Source organism: Sinocyclocheilus anshuiensis, unplaced genomic scaffold (assembly GCF_001515605.1).
Source record: "Sinocyclocheilus anshuiensis isolate Anshui unplaced genomic scaffold, SAMN03320099.WGS_v1.1 scaffold656, whole genome shotgun sequence".
Lineage (NCBI taxonomy): Eukaryota > Metazoa > Chordata > Actinopteri > Cypriniformes > Cyprinidae > Sinocyclocheilus > Sinocyclocheilus anshuiensis.
In genome coordinates, this window is record NW_015555829.1 from 1,751,993 (window position 1) to 1,779,119 (window position 27,127).

The 27,127-nt window shown below is 38.6% G+C and overlaps 1 protein-coding gene across 3 annotated transcripts; it reads right to left on the reverse strand.

The window, feature by feature from the left end:
- Positions 1 to 6: 6 nt before the first annotated feature.
- LOC107675357 (zinc transporter ZIP10-like) lies at positions 7 to 27,127 on the reverse strand. Of its 3 annotated transcripts, none has more exons than XM_016469659.1 (10): positions 27,054 to 27,127; positions 11,879 to 13,003; positions 9,428 to 9,599; positions 7,975 to 8,150; positions 7,708 to 7,881; positions 7,340 to 7,460; positions 6,065 to 6,388; positions 5,896 to 5,976; positions 3,459 to 3,649; positions 7 to 2,455 (listed from the first exon to the last, which is right to left on the reverse strand). In XM_016469659.1, exons 2-10 carry the CDS (start codon positions 12,980 to 12,982, stop codon positions 2,303 to 2,305), a joined length of 2,496 nt encoding a protein of 831 aa, XP_016325145.1. In that variant the 5' UTR covers positions 12,983 to 13,003; positions 27,054 to 27,127; the 3' UTR covers positions 7 to 2,302. The 3 variants fall into 3 exon arrangements, with proteins under 3 accessions (XP_016325145.1, XP_016325147.1, XP_016325146.1); XM_016469661.1 differs by lacking the exon at positions 27,054 to 27,127 and adding an exon at positions 26,326 to 26,411; XM_016469660.1 differs by lacking the exon at positions 27,054 to 27,127 and adding an exon at positions 14,385 to 14,676.

Sequence of the window (27,127 nt, forward strand, 5' to 3'; positions counted from 1 at the left end):
CACCTTAACATCCAAGCTGAGTAAACAGAGGACTTAAAAATAAATGTCTTCCCAAAAACTGACAATACTAAAATGTAAGTAAATATCTGGATGGTCTTTTCTTGGAATACACTGTAAAGCATGAAAAAAAATTGGTGTCCGTCATTTTTATTTAATATCGAGTTTATTTCTTTGCACTGCTTAACCAAGGTGTTTCATTTAAGCACTTTTACTCAAATATTTCGTTTTAACAAAATGGACAACTTCATTTCACAGACTTACACAGGATTTAGACCTAATCTCTTTAGACCCTGATTAGGTTTGCTCACATGACCCCCACACTCATTGACTTTACATTCAAGTTGTGAAAATTAAGTACTTGAGGGAAAGAGTATAAGTGTTCTCATCTCTCCATTTCATAACAGAAATGAAAACTAGTCACTTTCACTTGTCTCATGCATGTTTCCATCCAATCAAGTACATTTGATGAATGCAATTAATAATGATACACATCCACAAGAACAAATAAATGGATGTCACATGGTGACAGGATAAGCATGAATCACATAACATGCCCCACCAACTCGTGACGGTAGAGGATTCAAGCAGCGAACACAGCCAGTGGAATGTGTTGAGGCGACTGCGGGCACAATCAGTGCGCCATATTTGGCACAATCAAAATGTTGCACACTCATTAACAAGAATCACATCAACGGGGACAGATTAACAGATGTTCTACAGATTTGATTGTAGTCAGACTTTCATACAAGTGCACAAAAGGCCAATAATTGTAATGTGTGCATTCATTTCAATAATGGGAGGGTGTCAACAACGAGAGCATTTAAGATTGTCAAAAGAACATTTCATAATGGCTAACTCAATTTTTAGGTTAAAAAAAAAAAGGAATGGTTCTCCCAAACTTTTGTATGGAAAGTAAGTTTTTAGATGGTCAGTGTATAAAAGGTGCTGATGTCTCACAGAATAACATTCTGAATTTTGCACAAATTATCCAGTAATACCAAACATCAAATAATTAAAATAATAAAGTAACAAATGTGTTTCAAAATGCCAACTTGTTCAATAAAAATACAAGTCTTCAGTAGCAAATCTCCTTTGGGGAACATAATTATTTCATGAACGTCTTCACCTGTAACAAGGTCATTATTTACAACAACTCCACTTGGATATCAACAATCAACTTGTATTTATATTCAGAAAGTAGTCTAGATCATGATAATTACTATTTTATCAATGAACAAATAGACTTCCCAAAGAAAACTGTGGTATTCCTTGATGGACAGGTATGCGTAGACAGGTGTTCTTCATTTAAAATCACAGTGTTTTAGCATTAGCTTTGATACTGGACTTGTTCAGTCACTATTCAGCTGACCTCATGAATGCAATCGGTCTTTTGGCAGCACCGTGTCAGGGGTTATTCAAAACACAGTTGCATACCTATTTCTTCAATACTCAAAGTTGGTCATAACACTAGTACACTACAATCTTAGCCAATAATAACAGAAAGAAAAAAAAAAGACAAGCAAATGAAATTCTAAGGGTGAGGACACTCACATCACTATGAACAGTAAATATAGTGTAAGAAACAAACAAGTAGTCAATGCTGACAGCAAAGCGCAAACCAGTAAAGAAAAGAGCTCAAGTGTGTTGTTTTCCATGATCCTGGCACACAATACTGACCAGTACTTCTCAATAAATAAAAAGAAAAAACAGAGTTGATGCCAGTTGGACTCTGCTGCACCATATTAGCACATTTCTGTGCCTGACACTGAGATGGTGTGACACACTAGACATACACAGCACAACACGCCAGTTACGAATGAATGGACTATGAGTTACAATACAGATGAATGAAAGAGCTAAACATGACACTGAATGAGTGACTGATGAATAGCTGCTTCTCTTTTTAGAACACTAAAAAATACTACAATATTAAAGGGATAACCCAAATAGCTTGGGAGTGCGTCTCATGTGTTGTAGATATGTCTGATTGGACACATACTCAAATTAAAAAAAAAATAAAAAGAAAAAAGAACTGAATAACAACAGGAGAGAACTGTCTAGGAGCTATATCTACTTAAAAGGCCTTGAAGACAACAAGCAACCGTTTTGAGTAGCCTAGAGAGGAAGAGATGATGAAATGTAAACATGTTTGTTTGCATGTCCATGTCCACTGTAAGCTACTGATGCTTTCTTTTGAGACATGCCTGCACGACTGTGCCATCACAAAACAAAGCCACGTTAAGGCAAAGCACGTGTGTGAATGTAGCTGATGAATGACGCCACCCCTGATCTCGAGCTCCGGCTAGAAGCCAAAGTCAAGCACAATCTGATCCTCGAAGATGGCGATCAGCAACATGATTCCAAACCCTGTGAGCAGACCCAAGTTCTGCAGGACAAAGTGACCCATCTCACAGCGCTTGTGCTCCTCGCTGTCACCATGAAGCATCTCTGGTAACTGAAGAATAAGAAGAGGAATCAATAGCTCACAACAAACAATAAGCAAACAAAACACAAGGTTTGCTGCATATCTTAAACATATCTTATACTACAATAACGATTAACTATTTATCAATGTCGATTGCGGCATTCAATTTACAGATTTGTTTTAATTTTTTACACATGTTCGCAATGGCACATTAAAATGTGTACTGCAGTGTATAACATCTGGCCAAAAAAAAAAAAAGGTTAGAACCAAAAGCATAAACATTTGTGCATCTTCTGGAATCATACTGGATTTGGATATTGCACAGCTTGTTCACAATGTTCTCATCCCAATACACACTGCATGCAAGTGTTGGGAGTGGGACAAAAATAAAATGCTCCTATTATAATCAGCATGTCGACAAAAGTGTAAATAAGAAATTGATTGTGCAGTGTAGACAGTTTTGTTGATTGTAATCATTTAATTGTTCACAGGAGTGCAGAACTCAGTGAGCTTGTGCTGAATTGCTGGGTTCAGACATAGTGAATATGCAGACAGCTTTGGTGATTATAATGGGAGCACTCTAATATTGTCAATAATATTGTGTATAATTTATTTGAAATTAGAATAGTTGTTGGGCTTTTATAACTAGTAGTCACCTTATTTTGAATGTGTGAGAGGCCATTCACTCAAATTTTAGCACCGGAAAACTCAAGATGTGCGGCAGTACAATAATAAAAAAAAAAGCAAGGTCTAGAGACGTTTTTAAAAGTTCAACTACTTTTAATTTAAACACTGTGACTGTGCATGAGACACTACAAAAGACATGAGACGTGAGCATAATGCTCAAACATCCATCTAGAGCATGTTAACATAGAAAAACAATGGACAAGCAGCGCGGTGGAATGCAACAGCGTGTTCTGTGTGAAAGGTCCTTAAAATGGCATTTAATAAATCATTTCAAGTAATCAATAATTATAACATATTCATGCAGCCCAACTGGCAAGCAAATAAATCCACATTTCGGTTCTCTTACCATATCCACTAATGCCACATAGAGAAACATGCCAGCAGTAACAGCAAAGATCCAGCTGGTGACGTTGTGCGTGTACTGTCCCACAACCGTGCCAATCACCATGCCAGCATAAGCCATCAAGGCAGAGAGGACGTTGTACACAATGGCTTGCTTCACTGACATCCCAGCCTTCAATAAAACAGCAAAGTCACCTAGAGGCAAACACAAATGTGCACTATTAATGTACAATAAACAACAATACAGCAGAGTGGGTAGAGTTAGTTTTGACCATGCTAAACCTGACATTGACTGCAGTGAGATCGGGTTGTCCTTCTCAATCTGTCAGAAAAATCAAAAGTGGGTTTTTCTTGTGTTTCAGCAATTCTATGCTGCTGCTCCTTTGTTCCTAATTACTGAATATATATGTGAGGAGCCTTCACGACCATTGGTCCTCTCTAAACTGCACTCTGGACCTTTGCTCTGTGTCATCTGACCCAATTATATCAGTCATCAAAGGCAATTAACAGCACTGCAGGGTAGTAAAAACTCTTTATTGTAGCTGTCTTTCCCCAGCCACAGCATGGGCATAAAGATTATCAGACAAAAAAGAGAGCTGCTCCATCAAATGTTATTAGTGTCTGAGGAATCAAGTCCCATCACCACCACTGGATGGCAGACAGTAAAGGTAAACAACATCAAATGCAAAATACTGTTGTTACATCAAAGGCATACTCTGTTTGTTCTTTCTTCTCTGATATTGTATTGTCTGTTTTTTTTGTTTAAACAAAAAGGGGAATTTAAAAACTAGTGGCCCTCTAGACAGCAAACTCAAAACTTCATACAAGATTTGCTGTCTTTTAAAAGCTGTATGTGCTGCTGTGTAGTATTAGTTCACTGTTTGTTTTTCATTCATTCAAACATGAAAAGGATAGCACAGAAGAACAGCTGAAACTCTTCACCTTGATGTTGATGTCAATCGTTAAAATATTCCATGTGACATTAGTGGTTCAACCTTTATTTTATGAAGCTACGAGAATACTTTTTGTGCGCAAAGAAAACACAAACAACAATTTCTTCTCTTCCGTGTCAGTCTTCGACGTGCATTCACGAGAGTACCACGACACATGCGTGTGCATTCCTCTGCTTGAAAACAAGGCACAGCGGATATGGGTTCTACGTCAGAATAAAGTCATTATTTTTGTTTTCTTTGCGCACAAAAAGTATTCTCACAGCTTCATAAAATTTCGGTTGAACCAGTGATGTCACATGGAATATTTTATCGATGTCCTTACTACCTTTCTGGGCCTTGAACGTGGTAGTTCTGTTGCTGTCTATGCAGGGTCAGAAAGCTCTCGGATTTCATCAAAAATATCTGAATTTGTTTTCGGAAGATTAACAAAGGTCTTACGGGTCTACTTACTATTTCCCCCGACACATTCATGGTAATTACTTTTGCCAGTGCTTTGTGGGAAGCTTTAGCCTATTGCGTGTGCTAGAACGCAGAATAGGCTATAGCTAGCATAAATATTAAAGGCACATTATTATAAATAAAAAAAAGGCACATTATGGTTTAGTAATTACTACCACTAGTTGACTAGAAAAATCTTTGGTTTTAATCCAGTCCTCCTTTTTTCCTATAACTCTTCCCGCTGCGCTGAAGGCTCGCTACTGGCGGGGACACTAAACACTGTGCGATCCAGTCTTGACAGTCACGGTAGCATGGTGTCGTGTTGTTTACACCAGCGCAGTACACCTTTTCAATCACCTTAACTGATGAAAGTCTAAAATATAAAAATAAGGAGAAGCCTAAAACAGGCCCGATGCCCGGCCCTAGGGCCATAAATAAGTTGGGCCCCTATCGGGCTTGGGCTGAAATGCAGGGTTCTAGTTTTTGCTATGATATCAAGAACCGTGAAATTTTACTAGTATTGGTACAGACAACTGAAATTTTGTATTGTGACAACAATATTTGTAGTATTGTAAGAGCATCAAATAGTGAATTTGAACCTTTAATCATTACACGCAAAATCATGTTTTTTTTTTGTTTTTTTACACTATGAAATATGGTCTGAAAAATCTACATATGAGTCTGGAAATTTGAGTCTGGAAAAGTATGGATTTATTAAATAGAAAATTTGTAGGAACCCTGTTTTTAACTTTTACTGCACAAGCATTGACAACAATATTTGTAGTATTGTGAGAGCATCAAATAGTGAATTTGAACCTTTAATCATTACACGCAAAATCATGTTTTTTTTTTTGTTTTTTTACACTATGAAATATGGTCTGAAAAATCTACATATGAGTCTGGAAATTTGAGTCTGGAAAAGTATGGATTTATTAAATAGAAAATTTGTAGGAACCCTGTTTTTAACTTTTACTGCACAAGCATCTGTAAGAAAATGGATCTGCTATTCCAACATTTTTTTGACAAACCTCAACTAGTTAAGCAACTTACCTAGTTCATGAGGCAGTTCGTGACAGAACACAGCAACTGAAGTACTAATGCCACCTGTAATATTAGCACTGAAAGCAGCACCTGTAGGTGATAAACACAGTTCCTCAGATACAGAAACCCTTTCGAAGACAAACTAATCTGCTAATGGTTTCAGTGTACACAAACGGACCTATAGCAAGTCCATCACTAAAGTTATGCATGCCATCTCCCATGATGACCATCCATGCTATACTGGCGATCCCCGCATCTTTCATTTCCTGGTCAGAGTGACAGTGCCCATGGTGGGAGTGACCATGGCCGTGTCCGTGTCCATGATCTTGTCCATGCTTTTTTAAATTTGCCTTTGGCCCGCTGTCGTCCTCTGTTTTTTCAGCACCCTTGAAGGGGTGATCTGAATCAGATATGGCCAGTGGCATCTTGCTGGGCGAATCCAGAGGCTGCAACTCCGTCATCTGAGTGTCATTGTGTCCGGCTTCACACGTTGTACCTTCTCCTGCATGAAAAAGGAGAAGGGAAGGCGTTACATCAGTGTCGTAGTACACTGTCTGAATTGTTCAGACTCTGACACAGCCCCTTTGGTCTCGGTCTTAACTGACTTAAACCTAACCATGTACTTGGACTCAAATGAGCTGATTTTGACTACAACGCAAGTTACTTCTAAACATTACTGCAACCAGCTTGAGTTCGTTCTTACAATATCCTTACAAGGGTTCAGTATATTGGAAGAGACTCTGAAGCATTTCCACAAAATCAACACTCACAACTTTACTTAAAGGGGACATTGGATGCCCATTTTCCACAAGTTGGTATGAATCTTTAGGGTCTTCATGAAATGTCTGCAACATACTTTGGTTAAAATAACTCAATGGTTGTGTAAAACAACACCCTTTTGACCTTGTCAAAATCAGCTCTGTTCACAGCAACCCGTTTCAGTGCATGTCTCTTGAAATGATAATGGCTACTGCTCACCCCGCTCCTCTCTTCCGTTTTTTGAGTATTCGGTGGTGCGTTACCATCAAAAACAAAACTAATACACTGCGTCCTCAGTGGCTCTGATGTTGGGAGAAAATGAGGACTCTTATGTTTACTTTTACATCCAACTACAAATCACCTGCACTGCATACGAGACCTTGTCGCTACAGCTGCTCGAGCTTGGAGACAATGGATGACGGCATACAACTGACTGAGGGCAGGAATATGCTAATACGGGACAGTCTGTCAGCAGTCGTGGGCGGGGCCTGAGCAGTATGACATCATACTGCTCAGAAAATCTAAATGGCTTGAATGGGATGAATGGATTTTTATCATTGTAGGGTGGTTGTGTCCACATACTGCTAAGACACATTTATATGCAAACACCATGTAAAAACTAATTTTGCATCCCATGTCCCCTTTAAAAGCCAAATAAACTGTGCTGGGATTTTATGACGAAATGAAGACCCACCCTCTGTTAGAGGCTTCAGATGGAGCCACTCGGCATCTGAACGCCTGTTGAGTTTGTGGTCTGACAATTTCCTCCCAATATTTGCCTGCTCTCCTTTCTTCTTCCTCTGGCAGAGGCTTCCCTGTGGAAAGCATGAACAGACAAGTGTTAATAAGCACTAGGTTCTGAGAATAAAATCCAAGGTTGTTTTACTGTGCACTAAAATCCCCACTATCTGCAGCAATTATGGATTATATTTTAGTCTTCCATAGCTCTCAGCTCTGTCAGTCCTGAACAAGCATGTGTGAAGTGAAAAGCAGCTTACTTGCCACTTTTGCAAGATTTTTTGCACATCTTTCCTGTGATAAAGGTATTGTGGTGCCTCTCACCCTTTGGTTGCTGTAGTGTTTGAACATGCCAATGCAATGTTCAATGATGAAGAGGAGGTAGATTCCTGCTAGTGCAGTCAGTCCTTTCCAAACTCCATCAAACTTTGTCAGAAAAACCTCTTCATGTTCTTCCTCTGCATGTCCTCCATGGCTGTGATCATGGCCACTCTGAGACTGTAAGGTGTAAGAAAGGTCTGATTTCTTGCGCTGTGTAGTTTGGACTTTTGCAATGGTTAAATCTTGTTTGTCCCCAAAGAGTGAACTCACATGAGGGAGTAGATGCAGTAAGGCATCCCCGCTGAGGGTTCCCACTGCCAGCGCCACCAGGAAGGTCAAGAGAAACTTGAAGCAGGACTGGTTGAGGATGGGCACCAGAACAACACCCAGCAGAGACAGCAGGCTGATGATGGTGATCGACACAAAGCCCCACATCCAGACCCACACTGCAGCAACACAATCAGCAGTAGTGGATTAGACCGGGACTCTTGTCACTAGGGCTGGGCGATATGGGCAAAAATTAAAATCTCTGTATTTTTGGGCTGATTTGCGATATACGGTATATATCTCGGTATTTTCGTTTTTGTATTTGGATAAAAAAAAAATTCTGTATTTAATATATATTTATTTCACTTACCGCCCAATGTTGTCCAACAAAACAATACATATTAAAGGCTATGAAAACAAATAAAGTGAATGTAACCATGTAAGCCTTTATATTATGTGAAAAAAAGGGTTCAAATCACATTTCATTCTAACATTGTAACATTGCAATCTAAAAACAAAAATAAGGCTTTTAAAGTGGACGTTAAATTCACTAAACTAAAAATTAAAATAAATGAGTACAAAAGCACAGAGTTAAGAGTGTTAGGCTATTTTGATTACCCCATTACAGTCACTTTACAGTCAGTGCTATCATAAAATAGACTTACTTGTAGGTATAAAATTCTAATTGTCACATTTATTGTCCAACTACAAATATTTCAGCGAAATGTATATTTTAGTCAGAATTATTGCGCTCCTATTTAGTTGCGCTCGTTCACTGAAGTCTGTGTGAAGTTTAGCGGAGAATCGCAAAGCAGAAGGCTAATGCGCAGCACTCCTGACAGCAAAATGGAAATATTTCCATGACTTTCTAACATTTACAGACGGAGAATATACCAGTGAAATGCAAGTTATGCATTCAGGAAGACAGCACATCTCAAACACATTAAACAGCGTGAGTAGCCTAGCGTCTCTGTCAGCGGCACATGCAGCCTTTCTGTCGGAGCACATGACGGGTCGAGCCGCTTAAACTATGCAAAACTATAAACTATACCAAGTCTTACCAGTTTTTAAAGGCCTTAATATGAAGCTTGTCACATGTTTAGAACAAACTGGATTATGCACTTTCTCTGCAGCAGCTCAGTCTGTGTCCTCCGCTATATTTTCCGATGCGCTCGTATCAAACTACTGTATATCGATATAAACGGTATTGCCTCATATCGAATCGCTTATAAAGAAAATATCGATATATCGTACAAGCTCGATATACTGCCCAGCCCTACTTGTCACTGGACTTAAAGAGTTTCAACTAAGGTAACTCTAGCAACATTGAACTGTTTCAAAATGGTTTAACAACGATTCTTAACTGGTTATTAAAATGTAGCAAACTACACAGGTAGAGAAAATTGTAGTGAATATACTTTGTCCAGACAGAATTATTCTACAGGATCACTTGTACCTGATGATGCTGCATCTTGTACTTCAGTCTCAACGTGGTGATAATGAAGGATGCAGAAGCGTCTATCTATCTGGTAGAGCAGTGCAGGACATAAATAGGTGAACTGCACTGGAGATATGAGAGAATCCGAGCTCAGTCCGTATTGGTGTAGCAGCTGTGTTAAATTCAGACACTGAGGGAGAGAAAGACAGACAGTTTTACTTTGATTCCCTCCTTGATTCTCCTTTATTCATTTCTGAACAATAGAAGGAATATAAATCACTTATTAAATATATATAACGTTAGTACCAGGGATGTGTGAAATCCACTAGTTAATGGCTGTCTGAAAGTCTAATCCATGTTAAGGAAGCACGATGGCTGGTTTAAGGTCAACTCCTAATTATGCTAATTAACCAAATAACCTCTAATTCCCAGTGGTGGATGAAGTACACAAATCAAGCATTTGAGTAAATGTACAGACATCCTAATCAAATATTAAACACAAGTACTAATTTTTAATTTTACTTCAGGGAAGGTACAAAAATATTGATTAATGTACTTGAGTATTAAAAGTATTTAAGTATTAAAAGGTACTGATCGATGAACAATTCTTAAATATATTTTATTTAAATATACTTCATCCTACAATAAGGAAGATGGATGAAGACATTAAATGTATTGATCTGCAAATAAGAATAAAAAATAATTACCAAAACATGCATATCAATAATTACACATACAGAAATCCTGCATATCAAAACATTAAACTTCAATATACTAAAATTTCAGTTTAAGCTACTGATAATTAAAATGTGCAAACAAGAAAAAATAAAATAAAATATATATTATATAGCATTTAAAAATGAAAAAAAATAAAAAAATAATAATAATAAAAAAAAATGCTACAGCAGCAGGGAAGGTGCATGGGCATTAATCTGCGTTATTTTAACATTAAACGTTAAATTGGTTTATTACTGTACACTACTGCTAATTTATCACAAATCTATCATAGTCTTCACAAAACAGCTATGAATTATGCATTATAACATACTGTGGGTATAGAAAATAATCACCCCCCTTTGAAATAATCACATTTTTTTGCTTTGCAGCCTGAAATGAAGACGGACACAGTTTTTGTTTTATCCAGCTGTATTTACTCAGTGCAATTTATAACATCCAAGTGAAAGATATAACACAAACATGTCCAAAAAAAACAAATTATTAAAAAAAAAACCCCGGAATCACTGAGTTGGAAAAAGGATCAGCCCCCTCCTAAAAATGACTTGTAAACTCCATCAGGTGTAGCTAATCACCTTCTCAATGGCACACAAAGCCGTTTGACTTCCAACTGTGATCAGCTGAGGTCATTTTGATCAGCTCAGCATTAAAAGAGCTTTCCTGGAGCATTTCAGTCCTTGGTAGTGCAACTCAAGCAAACAGTCATCTATGGGAGGCAAGGCACTGTCAAAAGATCTCCGGGATAAAGCTGTGGACAGGCACAAGTCAGGAGATGATACAAAACTATTTTCAAAGGCTTTCTCAATGCCTAGAAGCACAGTGAAGTCTATTATTAAAAAGTGGAAGGTATTTGGTACAACACAGACCCTCCCTGGATCAGGACGTCACTCCAAACTGGATGAAAGAGCCAGGAGGAAACTGATCAGAGAGGCAAGAGGCCTACAGCAACTCTGAAGCAGCTGCAGGAATTTTTGACAAAGAGTGGTCATTGTGTGCATGTGACAACAATATCACAAATTCTCCACAAATGTGGCTTGTATGGGAGGGTTGCAAGAAAAAAGCCACTCCTCAAGAAAGGCCTCATGCAGTCACTACTGAGCTTTGCCAAAACACACTATTTAACATTCTGAGGCAAATGAGACTAAAATGTAATTATTTGGCCTCGACATCAAACGATATGTCTGGCAGAAATCCAATACAGCTCACATCCAAATAACAACATTCCTACAGTAAAGCATGGAGGTGGTGATATGCTGTTATGGGGTGTTGCTCTGCAGCAGGGACTGGAGCACTTGTCAGGATAGAAGGAAAAATGGATGGGGCAAAATACCGTCAAATTCTTGAGGAAAATCTGCTGCCCTCTGCCAGAAAGTTCACTTGGATGTTATAAGTTGCACTGAGTAAATACAGCTGGATAAAACAAAAACTGTGTCCGTCTTCATTTCAGGCTGCAAAGCAACAAAATGTGATTATTTTAAAGGGGGGTGATTCTTTTCTACACCCACTGTAGATACCTTGCTTGAAGCAAGTCATATAAAGTCTGACAACTATTTTGTTTGTTACGAAGGAAGTGCTTTGACACCACTAACATTTTTTTCATTTAAATTTTTTAACTCTTCTGGACTAATCCCTGATTAGACCAACTAAGAGAAACCATTTCAAATGACTCTTGAGGCACATCTGAAGAGCACTACCATTTATAATCAAACACATAGGACAGACAGTGAGATGTACCTCCTCATGTTGGTGAGGAACACCATGTGCATGTAATTTCACAGACAGATGTTCTCCTGGCACCTCTCTCCTGCTCCTCTGTGGCTGAATAGAGCTGTGATCCTGGCCGCTATGCTCATGGTCATCTCCGCTTGCCTCCAGCTCGACAGCCTGAGTAACAGTGATGCTGGTTTTGTTGCGGCCTCGATGAGCTCTGGCTTTAGGTGGTCTCCGGTTTCTTCTGGGTTGTGTGGTGGGTAGCTCAGTTGGGGCAGAAGGTTGTATTCTGGGTGTGAGATGAGGGGTTGCTGTGTTGTGCTCCACACTGTCTGAACCATGGAGATGAGGGTGGGGATGCTTGTGGTGATGGTGGTCATGATGATGGTGGTTTTGGTCACTGAGATCATTATTTTCCTGTGCATGTTCACTACTCCTTTGGTGGTCGTGGTCATCTTGAGAGTGAGGACTGTCTGTGACATATCTGTGGATGTGTTTATGATCACTGTCTTTCTCATGTTCATGTTCATGGTCATGATCATGGTCGTGTCCTTTAGACCCGCTATGAGTGGTGCTCTCAACTCCGGTGCCAAGTGTTTTGCTGCACGGTAGCTCCTCGGCAGGGTTGTGTTGTTCATTCTCGTTGTGGGAATGTTGATGGGTCTTGTGTGAGATGTGGGGATTCTGATGAATATGTGGATGGCCAGCTGAATGCGAGTGCCGACCTTCCTGAACCTCGAGAATATCTAAGTGTGCCACATGATCATGGCCCAGATCTTCATGCTCCAGCCCAACCACACGCACCTCGCCCAGCCCTAAACTCAACAGCAGACTCTGGAAGCCTTTAAAATCCAGACGATCCTTTTGGCCGTACCGACAGAACAATTTTTGGATGTAGTAACGTTGCTCATTCTCTGCAGGTTCACCATGGCTGCTGTGCACAAACTGGTTGGATAAACCATCGCAGGACAATTCTGAAATCTGCAGGTCACTGTGGACATGGTCGTGGTCACCATGGCTGTGCCCGTGGTGATGGTGGGACCCTCCTTCGTGGCAGTGACTGCACTGATGGTACAGCAGGGTCAGCACACAGAGGAAGCAGAATCTGGTATGTGTGTGAACTCTCATTATCTCCTCACTCAGAAGCCTCTGTGAAGAAACAGAAATCCACAATGAACAGACAAATTGGTCTCATCTTATCCGCTAGTCAGAAGAGTTTCAACAGCAGTATGAACTAATGGTGATAGCTATGGGCTTTTAGGGTAATCAGCTAACGTAGCTAATTCTTTTTATTGCTGGGGTTTTATTTGATTTTTATACCCAAATGTTGGTAGAAAAAAAAAGTCAACCTGCATATGACATGGACATCCGTTATGCTCATCTTTGGTAACTCCTTTGAATGCATCTTGAGTAAAACAATTCCATATTTAATGTAGCATGTACAAAAGACCTGAACCGTAACCTGTTTTACAGAATACAGTACCGGTAGTTTGTTGCGCATAACACGCATTAATCCCTTATTTGATTATTAAAAAAAAGTAAATGGGTTTTCATCTTGAGAGCCATGTTATTATGTGGGGGGGGGGGGTCTAGATCTATTCCTTTTTCTAGGGGGCTGATATATTCCCAGCTGGAAAAGTACCAAAGAGCCTTAATGGTCCCCCTACAGCAACTACTGTGAGCCTGGAGGGGAAAGTGTGATCAATCTGCTACTAAACAAAACAGAGATCCCAGCATGAGAAAGAGTCTTTTCTTCAATCTGCATACAAGAGCCACAAATAAGAAAAATGTTTGTGAAATGGATCTGGGTGTGAGTGTTCCCAAAAGTTTTATTCCAAAAGCATTGCCATTTTTCTCTGTAGCCTGTACTGTGTACTATATTCTGCTAATTGGTTATAGCAGATTAAGCCAACATTCCATTTTCTAGAAATCTGGTATATTAAAAACAATATGAAAACACAACAACATGCTTCAGCTTTTGCAGTGGTCTAGTTTATTTCATTTATAACTTTTTTTCATGGGTTTATCATGTTAAGGAAACATGGCATCAGCAAATTGTTTACGGAAAAAATATGTATACCTACACTCACAATAGAAGACATTTATATGCCGCAGAGTGTAAAACGTGATGAATATATTGCAGTCAGATAATCATTTATCAAACATAACTTCCCTATTGGAAGGACTCATAAGTCAGCCAAACAAGTCAATGCAAGGTTGAAAGTACATGAAGATCGCAGCACTGGTGGGCTACAGTGGATCAAAAATGACATTGAAATAAATAGTTTGCTTTTTTATATTTGCAAAAACAATTAGCTCTCACAGATTTGTTATGATTTAAAACTTGCACTTAACTTACAGTAATAAAAAGGGAAAAAAAAATCCCCCAACTGCATTTGAACAAGTGTAAATCAACCACAACTGGGTGGAAAAAAAACCTATAGACAAAAATGAGCCATGCATATGATACAAAAGATTCTAATTTATTAAATGGTTATTTAAGTCAAAACATCATGTAAGCAGTACTTACGACAGCCTGCACTCCAGCCTGTTAAAGTGTGTGAACTTGAAGCATGAAGTTGGTTAAAACATAGTACAATTATGATCCTTCCTCTCGACAACACAGTGTTTATAAACATGAGAGTAGAGTGACCTATGAACCCTTCAGGAGATAGGATGGGGCAAGAGTGCTGATGATCCCGCCTCACTGTGCTGGCTCAATATGCTCTTTGTTAGTTATATGACATCCCAAAAATGGTTGAACATTTTGAAAGAAAAAAAAAATCCTAAAAACCAGCACAGTCATGTGCTGCAGAGAGATCATGAGACAAATACTAGAGGACTAGAACAACTTCTGCTGGAAAACATTTGTGATCAAGCGAATAAAAGGCAGAGGGGCTCTTCAATTGAACATTTAATTAACACCTAAAACATCACTCCACTGTTCGCAAATGAATTTTTGTTTGAAATATGCCAATTACATTCTGTAGCATCCTCATACATCATAACAGGGAGTGTTAAGGACATTTTCTCATATTTTTGTTGAAGTGGTCAAGTCATGAAACCAAATTTCCAGATTATTTGAAATAAGAGTTAACCCTAACCCTTATATGATGTCTTTAAAATGTACTAGTAAATCTGCATTGAGATTAAATATAAAGGAAATTTCAGAACCATTTAGGCCCAGTCCACATGGAGATGCGTTTAGCTGTATACGCATACATTTTGTATCGTATAGGCGTTTTCGTCCACACGGATCAGGCGTTTTAGGAGAGTGAAACCGATATTTTTTTTAAACCAGTGGATAAATCTGAAAACGCCACCCTTGCGTTTTCGTGTGGACAGCGAATCCGTATATTTTTTGAAACGATGACGTCATCAGCCCACATCTCGCCCCTAGTCAGACAACTCTACGTCACGTAACAGCAACAAAAACATGAACAAACACTGAACGATTGTCTTTTTATTAACTAACATTAACACAGATTAATAAATGTATTGTTCCATGTTCGTTTGTATACCGCGCACAAGGTTTATGCGCATCGTCCAAGTCTTCTTCTCCGTTTTTAGGCTATCTCTGTGGCAGAATTACAGCGCCACATACTGGTCTGGCATGTATACTACATCGTTTTATGTCGGTTTTGTGGCTTCGTGTGGACGCAGATATTTCTTGAGAAGTGGGAAAAAAAAAAGATCGGATAGGGAAAGCTTTGGCTTCGTGTGGACGTAGCCTGTGTGTTGAACCACCAATCCTTGCAGGAAATTTAATGCAATTCAGAACAAATGCATGCTGCGTCACAACAGATGATACGCTAGACGTCATCTGTTCTTGTCTGCAGAGCCACTGTCTGGACGGAGAGCCACGCTTTCTGCATACTGTGTTCTGTTTGAACAGTAACAGGGAAGGATAAACTGAAAGCTAATTTTTCCATGGGCTCCTGTTCCACTCAGCTATGAATGAGAAGAGCAGTGTGCCATTTACTGAGGTGTGTTTAAATAGTGTCCTCACACACAGAGGCTGAGCCTGAGATCAGCACAGCCTCAGGGACTGTGGCTCTGAGATTCCTGTTATTACTGTGTGTCTATAATGACCTTAACTAAAAACCTTCCAAAGAGGACAAAATATGGATGATTCTACCAAAGAATATTTTCTATAATTTTTTTAAATGGATACACAATATTGGATTTCTTAGCTATCTGATATGCCGATATTTTTAACTAATTTTGGCCGATGCCGATATATTTCCTTTTGTTTGAAAACAACACCAAGTCCCTCCTGTGCAGAGATTATAAACAAAATCAACAAAAACTATTTTTTTTTATTATTTAGAATGAAATAAACAACAATGAAGTTCTTTTACAATGAGAGTACACTGAAAGCTTTGAAAATAACTATAAATCAATCAGTGCCTTTTTTTTTTTACAGACAGATGCAGTGTAGGCTTGCTGCGATAGACAGTGTTTTCGGTTATGTTAAGCCGCAACCCCGGTTACGTCATTTGCCTACCGCGGCACTGCCCCCCACCGTTGTTTTGATTTTTTATGGTAACAAAAATCATTTAGCCTATTTCAGTTAGAGGACAGACACTTTTAAAAACTAAACGCTCAATGCAGTGTGCCGAACCGTGCACGAAAACGACAGTGCACCACGGAACAGGAGTCAGATTTTATTTATCACGTGAGGAGAGTGAGTCGAGCTGACTGACAAGAGTGAGGTGAGAAAGACAAGACGATGGCAGAAGATTGTTTAGAAAGGAAACGCAAAGGCGCCTGTTTGGCAATATTTTAGATTTTGAAAAGCCTATTGGCAAAGTTTTTTTAAACATTTGTTTCTTATTTATTTGGTTCCACAGTGTTTGCTGATTACTTTATTTAAACTTTGTGTATTTTATTAATTTTATTTTACATCAAGGTGTAGCCTATGCTGTGCCTCCAAGCTTTCTAATTCGTTTTGCTAATAAACGTTCTATGTTTCTTATTTATTTGGTTCCACAGTGTTTGCTGATTTTCAGTTGCCGCTAATTTGAAAGTGAAAGTAAAATGCGCACGGAGCTTTTACAAGCCATTTGAAAGCGAAGAAAAGAGGGAAACTCAAACGAACTAACACCCCCCTCCCCACCCCAACGGTGTTGTCACACGTCGATTAACCGGTGGGAAAATTTCCTCACCGTCACAACCCTAATGCAGTGGTAACAAACATTTTATTTTAAGATTTAACATTTGTAGATCTAAAGCAAAAGCAAAAATCTTTTAGATCTCCTTGTATTTAAGTTTTTTTTTTTCTGTTACATTATTAAAATACCTTTCTCCCCAGGCTGGCACAAACGCCTCGATTAGTTCCGGCTTTGATGAAGGTCCGCCTTCCGAAAAACAAAATGTGTTGTGATTGGTTAGCTGTCCCAGTGCGTTGTGACTAGCGAACAGCTTAGACGGTGTTTCAGTACTGCCACGCCCCTTGCTCCGTCTTTCAACAAAACCTTTTTGGTGAATCCGACAGGCACTGTACTCCCTCGTGTTGTGGAAGCCGTCCTCAGTAAAATGCGCAGCACACAATAGCAAATTGGGGTTATAATGCTCAGGAACAGAGTTAAAAAATAAATTGCAACCACTGTTTCCTGACATCATCCGCTTTCGGAAGCCCAAACAAAGACGTTTGGGCACGGAGGTGAAAAAAACAGTGTTTCAGGCGCGTCGCGCCACATCTTTAAAATTGAAATACATAATTTTCTATGAGTGTAGGCACACCGGCGGCGCCGTTCGGCATCTGTCCGCGGCGCCCAGCTACGTCGTGTTGTACTTGTAAGAATTGTTCTAGACATGCCGAAAATTTGACGCTACAGCACTGCAGCTTTCTAGATCTTTTTTATGCCCAAACATACACACTACACACTGACTAAAATTAAAAAAGTGAAAAAGCATAATAGGACCCCTTTAAATAATGAAAATTAAACAAAAAAATTTTTTTGGAAAATAAAGGTCATTTAATATTACAATTAAAACATTGAAGAAATATAGTATGATTATTCCTTAAAAATATGGTTTTAATAATTTTAGTAGTAGTAGTAGCAGCCTATTACGTACATTCTACTGAACAATAGTAATATATTTCTGCCGCAATGCCTTCAAGTTAAACCAAACTTTTATTTTGACGGGTTGCCGTGAATACCTTTACGTTTCTGTGTGTATATATGAGGATAGTTTTACTCAAATGAAACGGTCAAATGCTCATGAAGTGACTCTCAGAGAAGTTCTGGAGATGGTGTTCATGTATTTATGTCCTCATTCAGACGAAAAAGTGCAGACGAAAAAAAACTTATGTACAACTTATGTACAGTATCTTATTTTAACTTAAAAACAAATGTAAAAAAGAACAAACCAACAAACAAAAAAAGGAACAAGTCAATGAGCAGAAAAAAGTGAAAATGAACAAACAAATGACAGAAAAAAGGAAAGAAAACAAAATATACTAACAAATGAACAAAGAAGCAAACAAAAAAGAATGAGTGAACGAACTAAAGAAAATGAGCGCACAAACAAAAAATAACTGAAAGATTAAGTGGACAAACAATGAAAAGAAAGAATAAGAATGAATAAACAACAAAAAAAAACAAAAGAACAAACAAAAGTAAGAAGAAAAAAAAAGAATGCTAACAAATGAAAGAAAGATTTTATCTGCAATATCTTTTTGTAAATTCATACTCCAGGTTTCTTAGAAAATACCAAACCATGACATGGCCTAGGTACAAAAAAATAAATAAAAAACACTGGGTGAACTCCAAATGACACAGTAGCTACGTGCTCAATTAATTATGAAACCATCTTCAACAAAACCTAAAAGAAATAAGAAGCTGACAAGTTATATTTTACTACATCTATAATAGCAAGCTGTACCCATGTATCATCCTCCACAGAATCCATTCCTGGAATGAGCTGACGGGTTAGCCAAAGAACTGTTATTATACATTAACCTGAGAGCCCTTAAGATGCCTCATATGACTCTCACAAGGCTTCTGCCTAGACTGAGCATCTCTCACAAGTCACGCATGAGTCCACCTCCGGTGAATTCCTGTTTACAATCTAGATTACTGTAAGTCAGACGCTGGGCTAAACAGGGTTTCAGTGGGACTCATTTGGATCAAATAAAGCAGCTTTTACAACACGACGCGAACAACTTTGTGGCGATCCGGCTAAAAATCCTCTCCGATTCACACCTGAGCCAACTCATATTGTGGTCAATGTGAATTTTAGCAGGCTACAGAATAATTCTATGATCTGCAGCTTAGCCAAGCAAGATGGAAGCACATCTCTTCAACCAATAACTCTAGATAAATGATTTGTCCTTGGTGCATCTACACATTCAATCAGTCATATTTCACATGCAACACAGAAAAAAAAATATTTGTATGTCAGGAGAAGCCTCAAGGCTTGAGAGATGAGCAGATGCCACATAACAGATGGGACCTACACAAGTTTGCCAGCACAAGGAATTCTGGGAAATGACAGAAATATATAGCTGCACAAGCACCAATCTCAGTCCAGTGGATGCAAACTACTTATAGACATCTAAAAGGTCTTTCAAGAAGAATCTAGTCCAAATAAGACAGTCCAGTACTGGTTAAACGGGCCTGAGTATATGTCTGGGTGGAGTCAAGAATCAAAGTCTCGAAAAGCATGACCTCTTGACTTCAAACACACACACACCTCTAAAATAAACACACTCCAGAAGGTTCAGAACAGCATGTGCACAGTAGCAACATGGTAAATGTTTGTTGAGACTAAATGTAACATTATCTAATTATACTAGGAACAAATGGAAATATTTTCAGCAAAATCACCAGAACTTAAACTGTAACCTGTCCATAAACCTGCTTATTTTGATCATAAACTGGTTAACACCTCATAAAAACATTCAGAACTGGTCTGATCACATGAAGAGAGCAAATAAAATACAGCACACAATCAGCCAAGTAACCTAGATTAACCTAAAAATATTTAGAGAGTGGGTTAGGCTAATTTTAACAATGTTACCAAGTCAAATACTTGCTAAGCAATCAATCCAACATACTGCAAGCAACACAGGTGGCAACTTTCGAAACCACCAAGTCCAAAACAAGCTAGTCACCTTCAAGTGTTGCTGTCGCCTTGCTCAACTGCTGATCTTCACACAACTAGGATTGGCTTTCGTCAGTCTATCCCAAGTGAAAATGTGCCAAACAGATCAGCTTAGGATCTGCAGATCTGCCTGCAGGTGCATCCGACAGCTTACCTCTTTCTGTCTCAACAGGAGGTGGAGGAACAGGTCATACGCTGTCAACTATGCAAGGAACTCTCGTCTACAGCAATATGGAACGAGATCTGATGTTTTGAACTCTTCAAGTGTGGTGATTTAGTGCAGAGGGGAGGGTGTACTGGACATGTGTGTTTGTAAGTGTTGGTAGGTGGGTGTGTAGGAGTGGGTGGAGGGAGAGATTTGAGCTAATCAGGCCTTAAGTAGCCATCAAATCCAAAAAATAAATAAATAAATAAAAAGGCTTAAGGTAGTTTTACAGTATGAGCATCTTGAAGTCCATATATCCAAGCAAAACTCATCACTTATGAGGTCTTTCTGGTTACGTTAATCAAATATCCCAACAAAGAATCAACTATCAAACTGTTTCTCATACATAGCTAGTTGACTGTTTCTCATACATCGGAACTCCATATTTCACCAGATGGACTAAATACATACAATTTGTTCTCAAGGCTTTTGGTTAACAGAGCCAAACTACAGCCAACTTTGTGTGATTCAGCACAACAGCTTCTGTAAATTGGCTTCAAAGGTCAGCAGCAGAGCTTAAATATCAGAAGGAATAAGCCAGCTCCAAAAGTAACGGTCCAGTGTTTTAATGGACAATGTAGGAGAGAATACTTTGATGGCTGTAGTTTTTGCCTGTGAGACTTCAGTCTGTGAAGTTCATCAGACACCAGAGGGCTATTATCCAGACCATTTGAAAAGGAGAGAGGTCATTATCAAAGAGAAGGCCAGATACTAATCAAAGGGATTTTTAACGCTCGTCAGGTCAATTTTAACAATGGTGCGGGGGGCTACAGGGGAGACTCATTGGCGAGAAACTACTGAGAGTATCCTTTATAGGAATGTAGCGATACACAGGGCTCGCAAAATCGCTAGCCCGACCTCCTGGGGCTATTGTGTTTTCCATTCAGGCTACCAAAATGTATCACCGTCCTGCCCGACAGGCTATCTTGAACAGTGATATAAAATTCCTTCCTTGATTTGCGTTGTTCACTAGCTTGTAGGGGTAAAACAGATCATAGTTGATCGTTTGCACGTGTTTCCAAGTCTTGACGATTTAAACATTCAAGTGTTTAAACCATTCACGCACATTCGGAGCTGCGCACACTCATTCAAAGCGCGCACAGAGAGCCGCGTTTCAGACAATGCGCGTACACAGAATTGATTCCTCTTTCGCATATCCTTGCATCTGAATGAACACATACACACACAATTATCTCAAAATAACTGTCTTGGCAAGTATTCTCGTAAACACAGTCGGTTATGTCTTAAGTGAACATAAACAGTGGTGAAAGAAATCTCAAATGCATCATTATATTGGATCTGCTGTTCCATAAGCGCCAACTGCTGTCAGAGAGTGACATTTGAGTCTCATTCACAAAGCTAAAATCAGACCATTCTGTTTTTGCTTCAAATTTCGAAATTATACAATCTAATTGCAATCTAAATAACATGTATTTAGCATCTTTGTTTGGATCATGATTAAAATGCAGTGGTTGCCTCTGATTTTAAATGGAAAAAACACAGCCAAAGCCTTAGTTTATTTATATGAAGAGATTTATTTTATTTATATTATTCAATTATTTGAATTAGGATTTGTTTAAAAATTTCAAGTTAGTTTTATTATTTGTCATATTTCAATTTCACAAAGAAATGTGCAGCATTTTGTTGGAGAAATAATAAAAGGACACCTTTTCATTTATAATTCGTCTTAAATCTCATTTTGTTAAAAAGAAAAATTGTGAGAAAATTGTATTGTGAAATCAGTATTGTGAATCGCATTGCGAGTTGAGTAAATTGTTACATCTCTATATGCTACTAGTTTTTGCTGTGGTATCAAAGAATAATTCTGTTATTTAAATAATAAAGAACCATTTTTTTTTTTTTGCTCATCTGCAAAATAATCCGATCTGTTACTCAAAATCTGATATGATAATGCAATCCGAGCCATGGGTTTTGTGATCCATTGCACCCCTACTCTCTTGACTTGTTATTTGAAGAAAAAAAGCAATCACTGAAGTTTTTAATCATGCTGATTTGTACGCAGTGAAGTTCAGCCGATGTCTTTTTTTTTATTTTTTTATTCTGGCTACTTAAATTCATTTTGGGCTACCAAAATCTGAAGAATGTCTACCAGCAATTTTGAAATTTTGCGAGCCCCGATACAGAAACTTTGACTGCTATGATGATTCTTTATATGCTTCAAGTGGCAACAAAAATAAAGAATGAAGAAAATCCTATATGCCAATTGCCAACTCTTTTGTAAAATAGAAAATATAACTTTCAGTTATAACAAAAAAATAAATTAATAAAATAAACAAAATGCCTGTGTGCCAAGGATGGAAAAAAAAATCTTACAAGCCTTTAGTAAACATTTCACTTTGTCTTTAACATCTAGAAATAATGTAGGTCATATGGCTGTAATTTATCATCTTAAATATATCTGCCAATACTAATAAAGCTGCCAATATATAGTTCATCTCTTGATTGCAATGAGAATCCCCGAAACATTCAGAGACCTTCCTGTTACAAATTATCACACCAAACTCCTACGGCTATGGCTTAAGAATAGCTTATTCCTTAAGAACAGGACATTACATCAATTGGGGAGTTAGCCTAAGCATCTTAAGTAGGCTATGTACTGTTAAGTGCAAGTGCCTGGTTCGAGATGAATATGCATACCAATAATGCAGATGTTCAAGACTTCAGATATAAGCAAACTCCGAATCAGGTTATTTTTGGATTGTTGGTCTAATCCCTGAAAAGTCCCTTTATCAAAATGAAAGTCGCTTTAACAATTTTCTCCAAAATTAAGGAAGGAAGTTCATTTGAGACTCGAGGCTTTGTGGGTTGTGTGTGCGTGTTGCAAAACAATCTTATTCCTGACTGTGCTACAATATAGAGACTCTATATTGAATACACATGGCCTGTGAACGCTCAAAGCTGGTTATATAAAACCTACATACCTGACCTGATTTTTTTGGTCTTGACCATGGGAATAGTCACTAAAGAGTCACCTGGAATAGACCACAGGCTTTTGTATGCATAATTAAATAAACCACCACCACAGAATGTGCCGTAAAACACATCAACTTAAAGTGTTTAATGAGATATTATAAAACATGGATTTTAAGGTACCTGCTAAGGCCCCTAAAATCGTAATACTGTAAATAAAATGTCTTATGCTTAACGAGACCTCACCCACAGAGCTCATGTTCATGTAATCTCTCTGTTCAAGACTCCGCTCAGTATGTACAGGCACCTATAGAGGATCATGTGAACATTCTGAACAATCTTTTGGGCTGTTATTACCAAATGTGAAGTCTCGTTTGATTAAGACTAGGCAAGTCACATGATGAAATGCCAACCCGTATTTGACAAATTCTTGTTTAATGCTGGGCTGAGACTGTTCATAGAAAAAATAATACATGCAAATATTCAGCTTTCATAAATCAACAAGTTGACAATTTCACAACTTAAAAGGATAGTTCCCCATCAGTTATGTCATCAATTCCATTTAAAATATATCTTCTTTTATGTTTCACAAAAGAAATACAGTCATACAAGTTGGAATACTTGAAGAAATACAAACAACATGAGGGTGAGAAAATGAAATAATTTTTGGGAACTATTCCTTTGAAGATGAAAGAAAACTGTGTTAGCAAGTATCACTATTATCTAATGGGACACCTGGGTTGTACCACAACGTATCAGCGGTTAGGAATGTCTGTCTGTTGCTATCAGTCTATCATATAAGGACAGAACTAGAAATGCAGCCTTTTCTGGTTAAGTCTGACAGCAACAGACACATTCTGACCAGCATCTCCACTTACATGGTCACCTGTTACTCCTGTTAACATTAATATTCACCTCAAGCAGTTACTCAGCTGACACAGTGAGAGGACGCAATCTGCCATATTGGCTAATGAGTGTTTATTTCTGCTGCTAGATTGTTTTACGCACCTAAACCTAAATGCCACTAATGTCTCTACAACCGTCACCACAACATGAACTGGCACCTCAAGAATGCTCACAGTCCCAAGCCTTTAAGCTCATCTGAAATGCCAAACACCTCGCCTCGAAAGCAGACCAAAGTCGGCACCAGCAGTCAAGGGTGGAGTGAAAAAAGGAGCAGTCAAGTCAGACAACACCTACTTCTCACACTGTACCACTGTAAGCCATGGTAAATATCACTCTTGCATCTATTGCTGACAATGAAGAGGATTTGAAATACTGCCGTTTATGAAGATGAATGTTATGAATAAGTAATTATTAAATTCCACTACTTTTACTGACATATTTTTCAGATATTTTACTTTTTTTTAATTACCATTAATCGAGAAAGATGCTGTAACTACCGTTTGGCCATCAAAGAACCTCAGACAGAACCGTAACAGAGCAGTCCATTATCAGTCGTCTACTTCACCTTACACAATAGACTTCAATGTATTTATTGTATCCTCAGAATCTCCACTTAGAAGACACTAGTTTTATGTAAGAAAAAAAAAACTGAAAATTAAAGTTGCAATCAGCGATGAACGGGCCCTCGCACCCGGGCTCACCGCCATGGGGTGGCTTTAGTAAAACAGTGAACGGCGAGCATTAGCATCCTGTTGGGTTTTGGATTTTGTACCATGAGACTTTTTTGTAGGTAATGGTGTGTTACGCACGTGTACCGATTTTCGTACATGTACGTAAAACGTAGCTCGAGGTGCACTCCGTTGTAATTTTACAGGTGGCGCTATCGAGCCGTTTTGCCACATCCACTTCTGAAACCCATATCAGATGTAAATTTTCGCCAGTTCTGATGCGTGTGCAAAGTTTCATGAGTTTTGGAGAATGTTTAGGCCCTCAAAAAAGCGATTCACTTTGGAGAAGAAGAAGAAGAATAATAAACGGAGTAATTCCAAGAGGGTCCTCGCACCGCGGTGCTCAGGCCCTAATAACTAGAATTTATAAATGTTTTTTGTTTTTTGCATGATCACACAGCTATAGACCAAGTACGAAAACATTAAGCAAGACTTGGAGATTGCAATGGAGGTGAATACATAGTGCCCAAATCATTTAATACAGTAGTTTGGATTTAAAGATCTTAGATTTCCCTTTTCACATTAACACCTGTCTCTTATAGGCAGAGGCTCTGCATGTCCATGAACACCAATTCCTGTGGTTAGACACACGGTTAACAGAGGAAGGCTTCTGCAGGTGTGCAATGGCTTAACAGGAAAACAGCATCATCACACTACAGCAGAACCGCCATTTGTCCAGTTATTGTCACACTTCCGGCATAAAAAAAAAAAAAAAAACTAGTATCTTACTCGTGCTTATCCTACATCAAACTAGATTCAAATTACCAGATGTGCTCACCCAAAAATTAAAATTCTGACATTATTTACTCACCCTCATGTCGTTCTAAACCCGTAAGACCTCCTTTCATCTTCAGAACACAAATTAAGATATTTTTGATGGAATCTGAGAGCTCTTTGACCCTCCCATAGACAGCAAGGGTACTACCACGATCAACTTCCAGAAACGTAGCAAGGAGATCGTTAAAATAATCCATGTGACATCAGGGGTTCAATTGTAATTTTACGAAGCTACGAGAATACTTTTTGAGCGCAAAAGAAAAAAAAATAAATAAAAAAAATTGTATTCAACAATTCGTCTCCTCCGCGTCAGCCTAGCGGCATTTTGGAGAGTATCCGCTGGACGTAAATTGCGTATGATGTTTTGTGTCAGCTGCGCCACACACTCCAAAATGGCACCAGGGAGGAGACGAATTGTTGAATAAAGTCGTTATTTTTCTTTCTTTTGCACACAAAAATATTCTCGTAACTTTGTAAAATTACGGTTGAACCCCTGATGTCACATGGATTATTTTACCGATCTCCCTGCTATGTTTCTGGGCCTTGATCATGTAAGGACCCTTGCAGTTTATGGGAGGGTCAAATAGCTCTCAGATTCCATCAAAAATATCTTAATTTGTGTTCCGAGGTCTTACGGGTTTGGAACAACATGAGGGGGGGAGTAATTAATGACAAAATTTTCATTTTTTTGGTGAACTATCCCTTTAAAGCAATGCCCATCTGATGTCTTATTACAAAACAAACAGTGTTCGACTTGATTTAAATATATCGATATTTTTTTGGAAGAAAAGATGGTTTTTAGCTGGTCTTACAAGAGATTTTGGTACTTTTTAGCTGGCCAGGTTGCAAGACCATCAAGCCAGCTTAGATTTGGATCTGCCAAATGTTAACTGGCCCTGGAAACTGTGGAACAAAAACTGGCATGAAGCATAAACTGCATGATTACAAACTTCAAAAAACACAATCCACGTTTAACTGCCACTTTAATTATACATTATAAACTGTGGAATTAAGATATGAATTGTGAGAATTATGAATAGGAGAAACCTCAAAGAAAATTTTTTTTTTATCTTGCAGTCTGAAGAGAACCAGCAAGTCAGGAGCATTTGGTTTTACAAATAAACCAGCGAGAGACAATCTTCAAGACTACAACAACCTTAGCCTCTTCACGTGACTAATCCTGAAGCCCAAACATGCGATTAAACCCCAAGCTTCCCCTTCCACGCATTAAATCTAGATCAATGCCTACGTGAACAAATGTCTAGATTTTATTAACACGATTCGCAATAAACACGTTTATCTACAGCAGAGAAACGCCGCTAGTCGAACGGCAACTTTAATAAGGCGCAATCGGCGGTAAGATGATAAATCTAAACAACAGCAGCTAACTCTGCTAGCGCCGAAAGCTATAAATCCAATAATAATTCACAACATTGCACGATTTTATAGTAAATCCCCTCTTTCATTGACCCATCTGAAGCTGCTCGGGTCCATGTTGTGGGAGTGTGTGAAGAAACAAAGCGGGTTTTATATAGTTTACCTCACTCGAGTGCCGTGTGCATCTCCTCTCCGCTCGGTACTAAAACATTCACGGCGCTGCGCACCGCACAAAAG

Excerpts from the sequence above, each read along its gene's own strand:
- LOC107675357 (XM_016469659.1), bottom strand. The coding sequence starts at position 12,982 with ATGAGAGTTCACACACATACCAGATTCTGCTTCCTCTGTGTGCTGACC. Across the intron at positions 7,461-7,707 it reads AACACTACAGCAACCAAAGG|GGAAGCCTCTGCCAGAGGAA; the intron begins GTGAGAGGCACC and ends TGCTTTCCACAG. Across the intron at positions 2,456-3,458 it reads ATGTGGCATTAGTGGATATG|TTACCAGAGATGCTTCATGG; the intron begins GTAAGAGAACCG and ends CTTATTCTTCAG.